The sequence below is a fragment of the Protopterus annectens genome, chromosome 8.part0 (genome assembly GCF_019279795.1).
Source record: "Protopterus annectens isolate FY-2018-M chromosome 8.part0, PAN1.0, whole genome shotgun sequence".
In the NCBI taxonomy this organism is placed as follows: Eukaryota; Metazoa; Chordata; order Ceratodontiformes; family Protopteridae; genus Protopterus; species Protopterus annectens.
The window spans coordinates 780,032,229-780,047,357 of record NC_056741.1 but is presented as its reverse complement, the minus strand read 5'-3'; the positions used below and the strand labels follow the sequence as shown (position 1 = coordinate 780,047,357).

Here is a 15,129-nt window from a genome sequence, read left to right as displayed (position 1 = left end):
CACATTCATTGAAACAGGATTGAAACCCGCATTCAAAGAAAATACATCTTGGCAGTGGCAGATAAAGATTAACTTTGGGCTGTTTTCAAATCATAGGCCCCTTGCACACGAAACATACATGTGTTCTTTGATACACCTTCCTGATTATATTAAATTATATTCCTTGTATAATCCAGTACAGTTGTTAGACGGTGTTTTAAATTTATTGTTTTGAACATTTTTCCAGTAAACAATAAAACAAAATATATGCACCAGTAATGACAAAACTGTCCAATTCAGAAAATTTCCATCATAAAAGTCTACTCAAACTTCTACAATCCACCAGTATCAGTAAATATACACAATCTCTGCAGAAGTGAAAGTCATCTAAATAATTCCACGTTAAAGAAATCTGTAACTAATGAAGAGGTTGCTGCTAGCAAACAACTTTATATTTCATTGTTTCATCTACAAATAAAGTATCTGTGCCCTTGAGGAATAAATTGCTCATGTTACATTTAAAAAAAAGATAAGCTAGTAGTATTGGAATAGGGAATGGATGGCAAACTGATAACAGGTTTATAGTTACTAGGTATCTCCGCCAAAGTGGACATTCTCAGGACTGCAGCATCCACCCCCTTTAAAAATACAACAAAGTACAGTAATGCATCTAGATACTGTGGGAGTAGAACCCATAGCCTTCTACATTGAAAGCAAGTACACTACCTGTTGTGCTATTAACAATGCAAGCAGACTCAGCATAAGCATCACTAAACTTCTCTTCCCCTAAAGCTCTTAGCTCCGTGTAAAATCCACTCACCACTCAACTGTAACTCTTAACTTTGCAGCACATGAGCACAAGAAATCTGGAAAAAAAATTATTGGGGGGGGGGGGACAAAAGGCCAAAAACCAGGGACACATTTTAAACATTGCTTGTATAACCTTGGAAATTTGCTAGAATAAAATGCTGTGCTACCGCCATGCATTTCACTGCTAAGGCTTGAACCCAGGACCCTGTGAACTGCAGTCAGAGTAACATACCACTATGTCAAATCAGCTGTTTCTTGAAAGATAGAAGACTTAAACTTAAATGGCTATCATTTAGTGAATTCAGTTTGCACCATAGCTTTCAACGTCTTAACACAAAACACCTGGAGAAAGCCAATAATGGGGGAATACAGCCCCCAAACCTATTCAGTGAATTCAGTTCTCACCATAGCTCTCAACCGCTTAGCACAAAAAAAACTGCACAAAGCCAATAATGGGGCAATATAGCCCCAAAAATAGGGAGATATTTCAAATATTGATCTTATAAACTTAGAAAATTGCTAGAATAAAATGTTTCATGTTACCATGTACTGTCTGAAGAATATGAAGTCTGAAATTCAAAAGTCTGTCATTATTTAGTGAATTCAAAATCCAGAAAACCACAGATTTTATGAAGAATAAAACAAAAATATGAGGCAAAAATCTGAATGCTTTTCACAAGTGGTGGTGGGTAGGGAATTCAGGCTCTTGCTACCTGTACCCAAGGTTGAGGGTTTGAGCCTGAGTTAACTCTCTCTAGCCACCAGTTATAGTTAACTGGGGAATTTTACACATGCATGCACACACACACACACACACACACACACACACACACACACACACACACACACACACCAGTACATGTGTGAATCCAACTCGCTCCGGATGGCCAGTTCCCTGTCCCATCTTTATTTCAAAAGTCTGCAGCAGCACTGCAGCAGCTCCTGTTTCAAGCCAGTTCCTTGTCCGATCCTCAATAAGTAGCCAGTTCCCCATCCCCGGAATAAATAAGCCAGTTCCTCATGCTGAGTTCAAATTGCAGCAGCAGCTGTTTCAAGCCAGTTCATCATCTCATCCTCAATAAATAAGCCAGTTCCCCATGCTGAGTTTAAATTGCAGCAGCAGCTCCAGTTTCTCGGCACCAGAATGCCATGCATGCGTGCGGTGCCTCCTGCCTCCTCTAGCTCGTTCTGAGCATGCACATATTGCAGACCTTGCAGTCTGATCCTCTTCTAGTCTATGTGGTTGTAACCGCATAGACTTCAGGGGAATCTGTAGACTGCTGCCTTCTTTCCGAATCTGGACTGTTTAAACAGCAGTTTGGATTCAAGTTTCCGAGCATGCATTCGTGGAGTTCCAGTATTTTTTTTTTTATTTTGGTTTTCAGCTGGTATTTTTTTTATTTTGGTTTACAGTTGGGATTTTTTTTTTATTTTGGTTTACAGCTGGGGGGGCTGCAGTCCTGCAGTCCAATATCACAAGCCGCCACTGACCATCCACCCCCACAAAAAAGTGATGAGTGGCAAATCAGAGCAACAGATGAACTGCGTAAAACTGGACATAACTGGAAGTTATTTATCTGCATTTTGTTGAATGGTACTGGTGGCACTGGCAAGTCCCTAGTTCGGAACAAGACCAGTTTATGTTTAGCTTTGGTTTCTGTAGTCAAATCCAGCCACAAACTAAGTCTTGAGTATGTTAACATGCTCCCCTAAAATACACATGGTTATGTAAAAGGGTATGTGGTGCAATGGCCCTCATTAACTTTTTACCACATTTTGTTGGGAACTCACCATACCTCTCAAGTATACCTCATTATGAGGACATTTTTGTTCATTTTTTTTTGTCCTGAAAAGTCCATGCTTCAAATTAAGATGGTCTAGCATCCGTTCATTGTTAAGAAACATTTAATGACTATCAATAGAGACTCTGTTATTGCATCATGTTTTTATAAGTATAAAGTACCATTTTAAAGATGCTAACAGAGCTTCCTAACTGAAGTAGTTAAACTGTTAGCAAGTCTTCCACATTACGAGAGTTTATGTTTCACATTCTGGAGACAGATCGCTGTAAGTAAAACTAAATTCATGTTGACATTTACCACAAAAATGCGCAGGCAATTAAAAGTTTGACCGCAGGCAAGCGCCTAGGCCAGGTAGAAACTGCATTTAAAAGTTTTCAGGCAGCCACTTCAGTCCAGTTTATCATTTTGGGGACATCTTCGGTTAAAACGTGGGACGGAAATAGGGTTTTTCCGAGGTAGAGGACGCCAAAAAAGACTGCAGCAACTGATGATTGTAAAAACGAATGATTGTAACTCCACTGTTTAATGCCAGTATTCCCAACAGTGCATTTTCATCAGAAGTGACTTATACTGTATTTCCATCAAAACTAACATCTGCTTAGCTTTGTATAAGCATGTGTGCACTGGTCGGTTATAAGAAGCTGATGTTTTTTAACGTGGAATTTGTCCGAAATAAAATGGTGCAAATTTTAAAATAATAGCACACTTATGTGGAAACTCTGCCAAGCCGACAGCATCACTAAAACCATAAAAATCCCGTACAGGGACCACTGGTCAGCAACAGACAGCAGTAGCCCTCGGCATATTGGCCGACCAGCAGCCAGGTGTTGCTCAAAGGCTGACGTCAGGCACAGCTGGCGCGGCACTTCCTGGTTAGGAGTTAGGAGAGTAGCGGCAGATAGCAGGAACTGATACAACTGGGGTTGCAAGTCAAACTGAGAAACATGGTTCAACAAGTCAACTTGAAACCGAGCTAGTCTTCTCATTTACAGAACTGTATTCACGTGTCGTGGAGATACATCTGCACTCTTTGGAATACAGGTCTTAATTGTTACTAGTAGTGGTGGCGGGTCAGTGGTGGAAGTACGAGATGTAACTATGGACAGCAGACTTAAGTAAGTACAGATGTAGTTTCAAGTTATATGTGAGTCTCGCAGTAGTGCTATATGCATATGCGAGTTGAAAGTCGGGGAAGCGTCACCGTGTTAGAACAGGAGGAGTCCTCTTCGGCACACCAGGTCAAAAGTAAAAGAGATACTTCCTCTGACAAGTTGAGACTTGGGAGTACTGTCTGAAATCTTGTTTTGGGTAGCTAACAATACTTTCCGTAGGCCCCAAAGCCTGTGCACCCTGTAATAGCCCCACTGTATGTGGGTTCATCAACAGTAAACTTCAGTGTTGCTTTAGTTTAGCAGAGTGTGATTTTTGTGTGTGCCTTGTCAGTTTTGAAACAACAGCTGAAGCTGTGATGTGTAGTGGCTTGTTTTGAAAATTAGTGGTATTACGTTTTGTTTAAAATGCATACCTTGATGGCTGCGTAATATTCGAACATTCTTACCCTTTTGTCAGTCGTTAACTACAGTTTAGATAACCTGTCAAATAACTGTAGTAAACCGCTGATGTGATGTTTAGGACCTACCGAGGTCTCGTTAAGTAGTTTAGATGAATCCTAGTGTTATTATAAGGCGTTAATGTTTAGTCATAAGTGAGTTTATTTATTTTTTTTTAATTTTGTCTAGGAAGCAGGGCTTTCAACATTTTATTTAATCGCGGACTGTTGTCCCCAAATCAGTGACACTTTTTAAAGGATAGCTATTTTTCACTAGAAGGTTGACAAAGGTTTTCTGGTGAGCACTTAACATGCACCTGTGACGTCGGATTATTTATTGACTACAATCCTCACTTTATGTCATATGATCACGCATTTTAGGAGGAACGTAGCAGAATTATAAGGGGAAATCAGTATAATTTATGAGCTATGTTAGCAGAAGAAAACATTGTTTGCATTTTGATGTTGTTTTGCATTGCAGGTTATGTTCTTTCTTTTCATCCATTATAAAGCAAATAATCAAATAAACTTCAATTGAACAGAAGGGAGCTTGATACTGTTAACAGAAGAAGAAAATAGTAGGTCAAAGCATAGATGACTCGAGGCGTTGGACCTCTTGACGTCAGTTTATATAAATAGTGGTAGAGCTTTGCAGTTCTCTTCGTATTTCACTTTCACAGTCATAGGTATTTGTGATCATGTTTAGGAGAAGTGAAATTTAAGGGAAGGCAGGAATTCAGCAATTTTCTTGTACTGTTGTATTTATGATAGCAAAGAATATGTATGGGATGCATATTTTATTTAAATGGAAAAATGTTAAACGTTTTCTTTTCTGTTGATGTATGCTTGTCAATGTCTTAAGTGAAATAAAAGTGTTTAAGGAAAAAAAACACTGTCCAGAAAGTAGCTGAGAACTTGATTCTTCACTGTGATTTCATGATTTGACCAACACTGTGTGATCACAGAATAGAAAGAATTAAACCAAGCTGACGGATTTTTTTGCCACTTTTTTTCTGCCAACTAGAAATACAGCCTGTGTAATTACTTGAATGTGCAGCAGAGATTGTTTGATTTCGGTATAATGCTGGAAAAAAGCAGTGCATTGCATTAAGAATATGTGGCCTTTTCGTATGTCACAGTATATCCACAGAATTAATAAGAATTAGGGTTTTGCATTCCCGTCTTCCACTTAGTCTCCAAAGTGTTCAAATATAGCAGAGGTTCTACTATCCACAAAAGCAAGTGTTCTGTTGCTAGACATACAGAAGCTCCACTACTGGTCTGTAAAGAAGAATGCTTAATGAAATCCCTTCATCTGAACAACTACTGAGTCAAGGTACTTCTTGTTGGTAAAGTATTTGCAAGACAGTTATGTTAACTGTGTAATGGGACTAGTGTCTAATTTGTGTTTATAGTTTAATGAAATATTACTGAGAATCACTGGTTTTAGAATTTGTTTGTATACTGGTAAAATCCCAAAGACATTTTGTAGGTCGATTGGATACTCTAAATTGGCCCAAGGTGTGTGTGTGTGTGTGTGTGTGTGTGTGTGTGTGTGTGTGTGTGTGTGTGTCTTCCGTGGAAGGTTGGGTGCCGGGCTGGCAACTCGACACTGTAAAAACTCCACTGCCAATCATGAGCGGACAGGTGATCAGCTGTGGCGACCCCTAACTGGGAAAAAGCTGAAAGAAGAAGTCATAGGTATTTGTGATCTGTTTTCATGTGCCCAGTTTTATTCTCCTGGTGGGAGGTTGGTATAATGGCTAAGGTATTTACCTTATAAATAGACAAGGTGCAGGGAATTATTCTCTCATGGAGTAATTAATTATGCTTAAATGGTCCACAAGGGAAATAGCCTAGTACTAACCAATGAACCTTTGGTTTTTCACCTAGTTGATGTGTAATGGGAGTGCTATACATGGTAATATTCTTCTGAGACCTTATTTTACTAATAATGACTCCACCAAAAGGGCTAGCACCCATCCCAGAAGAATGTGGCGCTCCAGATATCTGAGACACACAAGTAAAGGCGGCCCTTGCAAAGGCCAAAAACACAGCATCAATGGGACCAGATGCTATCCCAGGTTGTGTCTTACACGAGCTTCAAAATGAACTAACCCCATCTCAAATCACTATTCAAACTCAGCCTCTTTATAGGCTATGTACCCAAAGAATGGCATACAGCAACAGTCGTACCACTCCACAAAGGTGGTGCCACAACTGACCCTGGGAACTATCGCCCTATAAGCTTGACTAGCTTGGTCTGCAAAGCCATGGAACACATTATCATGGAGCTCATTGACAGGGACATTGGGAACCTCCAGACACTGGACCCCACCCAGTTCGGCTTTGTTAAAGGCAGATCTTGCCTCCTGAACTTGGTCGACTACTTCGAAACCGTCACCAAGGCCATAGATGAAGGGAAGGTGGTCCACACAGCATATCTGGACCTCACTAAGGCGTTCAACACCATCCCACACTCAGGAATCATAGACAAACTCACCAGCTTAAATATCAACCCCCATGTCATGAGATGGGTTGCCAATTGGCTCTCAGACAGAACCCACACGGTAAGACTGACTCTAAACCAGTCACAAGCAGAGTCCCACAGGGCTCAGTCCTGGGAACCCTCCTGTTCGGTATATATTTCTCCGAAGTACAGGCAAAGGTGGAGGGACTGTGGCTAACCAAGTTCACAGATGACTGTAAATTGGGTGCAATAATTGACTCTCCAGCTGACACAGACATCCTGCAAAAGGGTCTCACAGAGACAAACGCCTGGTGTCAAAGTCACAGCCTCAAGCTAAATGCCAAAAAATGCATAGTAATCCCATTTGGGAAAACCAAAGTGCCTACAAACTACCACATAGATGGGAATCCACTAGGTACAGAAGAAGTAATTAGTGACCTGGGTACCCAAGTAGATAGCATGCTCTCCTTTGATAACCACATAGCCAAAACGGTCAGGAAATCCTTCTATGTGGCACACCTGATCACAAAGAGTTTCTCATCCAGACCCAAGGAGGTGATTGTGCCCCTTTACTCCTCACTCATTAGGCCCATAATAGAGTACAATGCCCCATTTGTGATGTACCTCACTAGACACCTGCAACAACTAGAAAGACCACAGAAGTACCTCACAAAGAGGATTAAGGGCCTTAACAATCACCCTATTAAGCACGACTAAAAAAGCTCCAGCTCTTCTCAGTCGCTTACCGTCTGCTCAGAGGTGACCTATGCCTGACCTATAGGGCCATGTCAAACCCTGAACTAATGGGCATGCTTCACCTGAAAAAAATGAGATCTCTCAGAACCACTCGTTCTAGCGACTTGAACCTATGTACAACAATAAACAGGACATGCTGGAGGGATAGATTCCTGTCCCAGTGACTCCCCTCGCTCTCGAATAGAATCCCAATCCATATTTGACAGAGCTCCTCTGACCCTCTTCAAGAGAAATCTTGATGAGTGGATGGGTAATCGTAAGTTCTACCCTGGGATCACTTCAGGAGCCCTGTTGACAGAGGCCCAGGTTACTAATCTAATGGGGAGGCGAAAGCCATCACTCTGTGGCTAGGCTTATAAATGCCCATGGGCAGATAGCCTAGTACTTACCTGTGAACCTATTATAGTGCCAACATTCTTGGTACAGTTCATAAGATGCAGTGTATCTGCATTTCTGAATAAAACCTTCAATCTACAAGCCTTAAACTAAAATAGGACAAAATCTTTACAGCTGCTCCCTAGCCCTATCCAAGAATAAACTACCACAGGACATTTGAAATATCAATCACTGACATCAGTTCAAAACAAATACTAAAAACTAAACAATACATAGATCTGTCATTGTAACCATCTTCCTTGACTGACTTCCCCCAACTATACACCTCTCTCTCTCTCACCTAAGCTCCTTTCTTTTTTCTATCTTTACTCCTAACTATACACCTCTCTCTCACCTAAGCTCCTTTCTTTTTTCTATCTTTACTCCTAACTATACACCTCTCTCTCTCTCTCTCTCTCTCTCTCTCTCTCTCTCTCTCTCTCTCACTCACCTAAGCTCCTTTCTTTTTTCTATCTTTACTCCTAACTATACATTGACCTAGACTAACTAGGTCTAGTCGACATTAATACTTTACTAGTATGGCTGTTAAAGATTGTACTTGAGTCCTACAGAAGAACAGTGGGTACTACTCTCTGAAGGTGTTGTACAGATGGACATTAATGACGTTGAATGTAATTACTCTGAGATTTAACCACGTACTAGTTGTGATCTTAAATAATTTCTGTTATTATTGTGTATTTCAGCCTTTTTGTTATTGTCATACTTATTTGTGGAGCTTTTCTCCCTGGGCCTCCGCTGCAAAAGAGCTCTGGCTCAGTCGGACTAACCCATTCAACAAATATGAAATAAATTAAATAAAACCTTTGCTGATTGGCAGTTACATGTTTGCCACAATCCGAGTTGTCAGGACACTTGGGATATTTTATTTTCAAAATTGTCATACGAGTCTGTAGAGGAAGATGGAGAATATGAAGCACATAGAATTTAGTATTTATAAATAATGTTTTTACATCTTAATGGTTTTTATTGTGTAAGGGTATTAAAACTATTTGCATCTTAATGGTTTAATTTGTTCATGGGAATTAATTCCTGCAGAAGTATAAAATACATGAAACATATGTACATTTTTTATGTCTGTTATAAAATTGTATTGCCTTGTAACAAAGGAGGTTATATCCGATGCCATTGTGGCGTGGCAGTTGGCTGAAATGGCATCTGACAAACTCAAAAACAACTTTCTGCATGTTTGTGTATATGTGTGTGGGGTGGTGAGGATTGGCTTCACTCCTCCATGTAGAGAAAGCTCCAGTCCACTTTTCTTGTCAGATTTATGCTTTGGATCACAGCACCTTTGGGAAAAGGGGAACTTACCCATTGCAGGCCCTCTATGCATGAAGAGTTCTAGTTTCGCTCACAGCTATGACAAATGGCATTCATATTTTTGTTGATTTGCTGCTGTATGATGATATTTTTTTATAATTTTTGTAAATATAATTTCATATAAATAACATTCCATAATGGCAGCAGTTCATCACTTTTAGACAAGATATTGGAAATGGAGGCACTTAGGTCAGTGACTTACTGGCAGTTGTTTTAGAAGTTTAAGAATGCAAGAGTTCTAATTCAATTTTTGTCCATCTTTGCATACTTCAGTTATGACTGAATTTTGTCATTGGACCATCTCTCTAATTTTGTATTGTCTTTTCTTAGTTTTGCCCCCTGTTTTGTACAAATCATTTTTGTGTGACATTGTGCTTTCCGGTAACAGTTTTAAATTCCAAGACTCAAAAGTCTAGGTACTGGAATAAGCAAAACTGAATTTGTAAAAATGGCAACTTGTATAAACTACATCTGACATTGCTGTGTCTTGTGTTCCCTTTTCTCTGAGGTATGGTGATTTCAGAGTTAGTGTGTGTAGGATTAGCTTATCCTTTGCAAAAAAAAAAAAACAACTTTAATGGAGAGCAACAATTGCTGACCTTTACTGTTTTCCATTTCTGTCGTTTATTTTCCTCCATTTCAATTTGTCTGTGTAACTTTGACCAAGTCACTTAACCAGAGAGTGCTCTTGGGCTGATCCTGATAAAAGATCCTTTTGGATTAGTTGTTTACCTTGGGTACAAACAAATATTGAAAATACTTATACTATATCATATCCAGTGTCTTGCTAAAGTCATGTACCACACACTAGCACCATTTGATATAGTTATCCACTAAAAGAATTTGTCTGGGTTTCCTTGGTGTGATCTTACTTCTATGAACCATACTGCCTTGTGTTAATTGGCCCTTCTAGGTAGTGTAGCACTATTTCCTAAAGCAAAGGGTTAGATTAATTTTTCTATGGTTTGGGTCTAGCTGATGGGTTGCTAAGTTCTTTTGTCTTGCTCCTACTCTTGTGAAAGCAAACTATCTGTCCTTTCCTGATTTGGAAGGAATCTCGCTCTCCTGCCATGATGTCTTTAAAAAGGTTATTTAATTGAAATACTACTACTTTCTAGTCTGTAAAAATCCTAAAGCAATTTCTTTCTGAACACACACACCTTTAGTTTCTATATTTTACAGGACCTTTTCTATTTAAAATGATTGAGATTAATCCCTTTATTCAAAGATTTTCTGCATAATAGGTTTGTAAACCTGTCTTCACTTCCTTTGAGAAAAGTAAAACTATTAATTTTGTAGTCCTGCATTTTTTGAATGTAAAAAAAAAAGTTCATGTACCATATGGTGTTAGACTTTGTTGAAGAATTTGTCTAATGCTGAACATCTATGATTGATTTAAAAAAAAAGGATGTGAATAGAGTCCTTGCAGTGATTAATCACACTTTTCAAAGCACTGCTGTAAGCTGTAGGATGGCTTAATGTAATTTAACATGCTGAGCAAGACATTTCCCCAATAAGCTGAACTATCAGTGGTGTTAGGCGGTCGGTCAGCTTTGATTAACAAACCGATAAGCAGTTGGATGGTTGACAATCTTTTATTTATTCTTAAATAAGCGGCAGTAGTTTCCTCTTAGTGTTTCAGTCTGACAGGGTACAAATACTAATGTAGATTTGGAGTCCCCTGTGTACATAATGTAGAAAATAAGTGTTACCAAGTAGATAATTTGAAGAGAAAGGTAACTGACTTAAGAGAGGTGGTTGTGCATGATGATATATTTGTAAGCATCAGGTCAAGAATATTTTTGGCCTGTAGTTGGGTAAGTAACAGTCTGGTCCATTGAACGTGTATTTATTAGATCTAACAACTTCTGAGGATATCTTATTTTGGTGGTCTAGGTACTCCATTCAGTTGATGGATAGTTAAAATTTCCCAGAATAATGGTGTCCTTATTTAAAGGAAGTTTGTACAAGACGTTTAGGAGCCTAACATAGGCTTAAGGGGTCCTGTAAGAGGACATAAAGTGATAGTTGGCTTTTGTTTAGTGCAATTTGGAGTTCAGGAAGTTCGGTCTCTGGGTGCATGTTTAGAGGTGATATAGCCTCTGACAACTAAGAGTACACCCACACAGTTGCTACTGGGTTTGATGGCATGGTTGGAACTAAACCAGACTAGGGAGGCAGTGCTTACTCTGCACTGAAACCAGGTTTCAGTGATAACACACACATGGATGCTTTCTGAATGCAGGAGTGCCTCAAAGTCAAGTAAATTGTTTAGATTTCTGGCATTGAGCAGATGCATCTTAATTTCATCCTGTTTTTATGTTGTTGCATTTTTGGAATGTTGGAATGTGCGTTAAACGTTTGTGCTAGAAGTGCACTATGGGGTCAGCAAAGGTTATAACCAGTATGCAGACATCTTTAAAGAAAGAGGTGCAGACCATCCTTTGCAAAGAGAGTAGAACTGTCCTGTATCTCTTTCCTTGCATGCACAAGCAAAATCTCCTTTCAGCCTTCCATTATAGGTTATGCATTTCAAAAACTTTCTACTACTTTAAAAAATATAATGTTCTGCATGGCTGTTGCTATTCTCCTCAAGAATCTTCATACAGAATCCTGTTCTCTCTCTACTTCTTAACCTTGCCCCCCAAATTGGTTTTGTCATCACACCTTTTGTCTCTGATTTGTAACCTTCAGCTTGGGTTATGTATATATGTGCTTCAGTTGCATAGCTGTGAAGTATACCTACAAATCAGGTCATCGTAAACATCTTGCTCTATGGGGAGAAATAAATCATCCCACTTGCCCTCTTTCTGTCCCATATAAATTCCTTCAACTCTTCATTAATTATGGTCAACAACTTCTCCTCGGGTTCTTTTCAGGATACAAAATTAAAGAAGCCAAAACAAAGGCAAAAGTGGTAAATTATGTTCCACACATGAATTTGTCCAGCAATATCCATATTTATGGAGACATAATAAAATGAAGTATTTAGGAGTATGGATTAAAATTATTCTGGTGTGGCAGCTAAGGATATATGGGAAGAGACTAAACAAACAACCCCCCCCCCCCCGAAAACTGAGAAAATGTAAGCTTTGATATATGGATAGTAAGATACATTCAGCTAGAATGTTTTAGTCCCTTTAGTCTTCTACACAGGTGATGTATATCTTTATCAATCGGAGGAGAAGCAATTAATAAAGAGCTGAAGGATTTTATCTGGGAGGGGAAGATGGCAAGATTCAAGTGGGATAAGCTGATTCTTCCAGTAGAACAGGGCAAATTGGGATTACCTGATTTGAAGTGGTTTTTAAGAGCTTCATAGTCAAGGCTCCTATACATAGCAGAAAACTGTAATTCAAAGTGGAAAGGGATGATGATAAAACAGGGAGGACGCTCAAGAAACAAGGAGAGAATGGGATTTTGGATGCAGGCCTTTAAGGAGAATAACAATAATCATACAGAATATTATATCCATAAAGTAGCAAAAAGTATCCTAAGAACTAAGCCAACATGGGAATGAAGAAAGGAGATTCTGCTGATGGGGATGACCGCAATTGGGCATACAGACAACAGGCAAGTGAGGACTGGAATTTATTGGAGAAAACTGGCAGAGAAGCCAAAGTATTGGGAGCAAATAATTTAAAGAGGGAAAGACGATAGAATGGGAAGAAGCAAAGAATTTATTTGGACTGCAGGTCAGATATTGCCTTCCCTATCAAGGATTGATATCAGTGAATAGGCAAAGAGAAATGGTGGGGGGGGGGTTCCTCAAGACCTGAACTGGTAGAGTTTTTTGTATAATTTAGAACAGAAGCTGCCATTAAAAAAAAGAGTAATTAGTAGAGCATATAAAACATTGCATAATAAATATAAGAATCAATTGGAAGAGGTTAAAAAGGATTGGGACGAGAGTGGTTAAGCAATTCACAAAGAAGCAATGGGGGATATATATATGTCTCCCAAATATGCAACAAAATCTAGGTTTAGGATTTTTGCTTGGAAATGTTTACATATATATTTTTATACCCCAAGTAGACTCCAGAGAATTTTTACTCGGGTATACAGCAAATGTTGGAAGTATGACACAGGGAAGAAAGGGGTAATTGGGAACATATTTTCTTGGGAGTGCGGTTAGTTGGAGGACTGTAAGCATTCCCTGTGAGATGCACTGTCGGAGATTCTGGGTGGGCAGATTGGTGTGGTGAGGAGATGATTTTTCTGAGCTATGAAACAGAATCAGAATTGCCAAGTCCTGGTAAGGCCTTGCTGTGTCTAATTATGGTGGCTGCCAAAAAAAGCCATTACTAGAAAATGGAAATGAAAATCTAAACCAACTATACTAGAAACAATGATTATAGTAACAGAGAGAAAACAACTGGAATTGAAGTCTTTAGAAAAGGGTTTGAGCAAACTACATAGGAAAAATTGGGAACAGTGGTAACTATATATACAGGGGAGGATTGAGGTTTAAAATAAGACAGGACTTAAATGAGATATGTAATGTCTGAAAATTATTGGGTAGATTATAAATTATGTAAAATGCTTGCAACTAGGATTTTGTCAATTTGGTTTGTTTTCCTTTAAATGCATGATTGCCTAAAAAAAAGACAGGAATTGAATAATTTATATAATGTTGCTTACGTTATATGCTATATCAATGTATATGAAGTATGCTTGTAAACGGGAACTTATTAATACAATTTGATTTACTTTTATGTCACAAGTGATAATTCAATAAAGTTGTTAAACACCTCTCCTCTGGTTGGTAAAAAAAATTATGCCTGACATGTATATAAATCTAATGGGACTAGAAACAGTTTCACTGTTTGCATCCATATCCTTATCAAGAGTTTCCAACTTTTAAATTTTTGTGTCATCGTTTGTTTGATCCACGCAACTAAATGCTTCATCTTATGTCCTCGCAGATATTGCTCTCGCTGAACTTGTATATGACATCTACATAGTTTACCACTATAGCCTTTGTTTTATTTTAATTTATTTTATAACTGGAAAAGACTTGAAACTGTCTCAGAATGTTCCACAACACTGAAGTGTCCTTTTCTGGATTTATCAAGTACAAAATAATATCATCTTTGGTATACAGATTCTTACTAGGCTTTTGATCTGTGATGATCTTTAGAAGCCTAGTCATGTATTCGTATGACGTTTGTAGCCCATATATTTTAGGTATGAATAATCCAGAGGCAAGAAGAACATTTATAATGTTGCCCCTATCCATAAATGATGAGGGCATTTAAATCAGGGCTGATTTGTGGTTACATATCCATTCATCCCAGTTGCATTTGAATAGTGTAAGAAGAGCACTTTGCATTATTTGGAGAGGAAGACCATTTACGTGCAATTCTCTGTGATGCACATCTGTCCCTCCGATATATTCTATTTATGCTGCAAAAGAGATTGAAATCTCTTAAGCGAGTGTTTATGCCCTCAATGAATTTGCAGATGGGTCTGTTGAGGCTCTGTACACAAGACAGATTACCCCTTAGTAGTCTGTATGACACTGAGAAGATGGACAAGGCTTTGAGATGGCCTGCATAGTTTTTGATTTAGACTCTATTTTCTTAAAGCATTCTGGGCATTCACATTGTGTCAGATGTTTGGACAGGTACATACTGAAGGAGGATTAGACTTTATGATCGACTAGATTTTGGAATGATCACAGTCTGGACTTGAATGACATACCCTTAGTAATAAGCTGTGCAGTCAAAAAGGACATCTCATTAGTGAATAAAGCTACCTTTTCTGGGTCGCCATATTAGTTATATCCTTGATTTTTGTGCGTTCCTTATTTTCATTACCTGTGGATCTATGTAATAAAGCAAAAAACGGAGGTGAAAAGGGACATCTTTGCTTGGCTCCTCTTGTGTAGACTGGTAGAGATGGGTGAAGGCTGCCAGCCTAGTCAAATAGAATTTGGTACATACTTCTGTCCTTTTGTACATATGAATGTTGAAGTACAGGCTTGTTTTCTTAAATGAAAGAATATGCTGTGAAAGGTTGAACTTAACAATGTAGCAACATTGCCC

General features: G+C 38.7%; 1 protein-coding gene across 2 annotated transcripts in view; it reads left to right on the top strand.

Annotated features, from left to right (window-relative positions):
• Positions 1–3,480: 3,480 nt before the first annotated feature.
• DENND1B (DENN domain containing 1B) overlaps positions 3,481–15,129 on the top strand; it is a 3,525,330-nt gene continuing 3,513,681 nt past the window's right edge. For both annotated transcript variants that reach the window (XM_044080248.1, XM_044080247.1), the window contains exon 1: positions 3,481–3,706. In XM_044080248.1, coding sequence (XP_043936183.1) covers positions 3,690–3,706 — 17 coding nt within the window. In that variant the 5' untranslated portion in view covers positions 3,481–3,689. The remainder of the gene's footprint in view (positions 3,707–15,129) is intronic.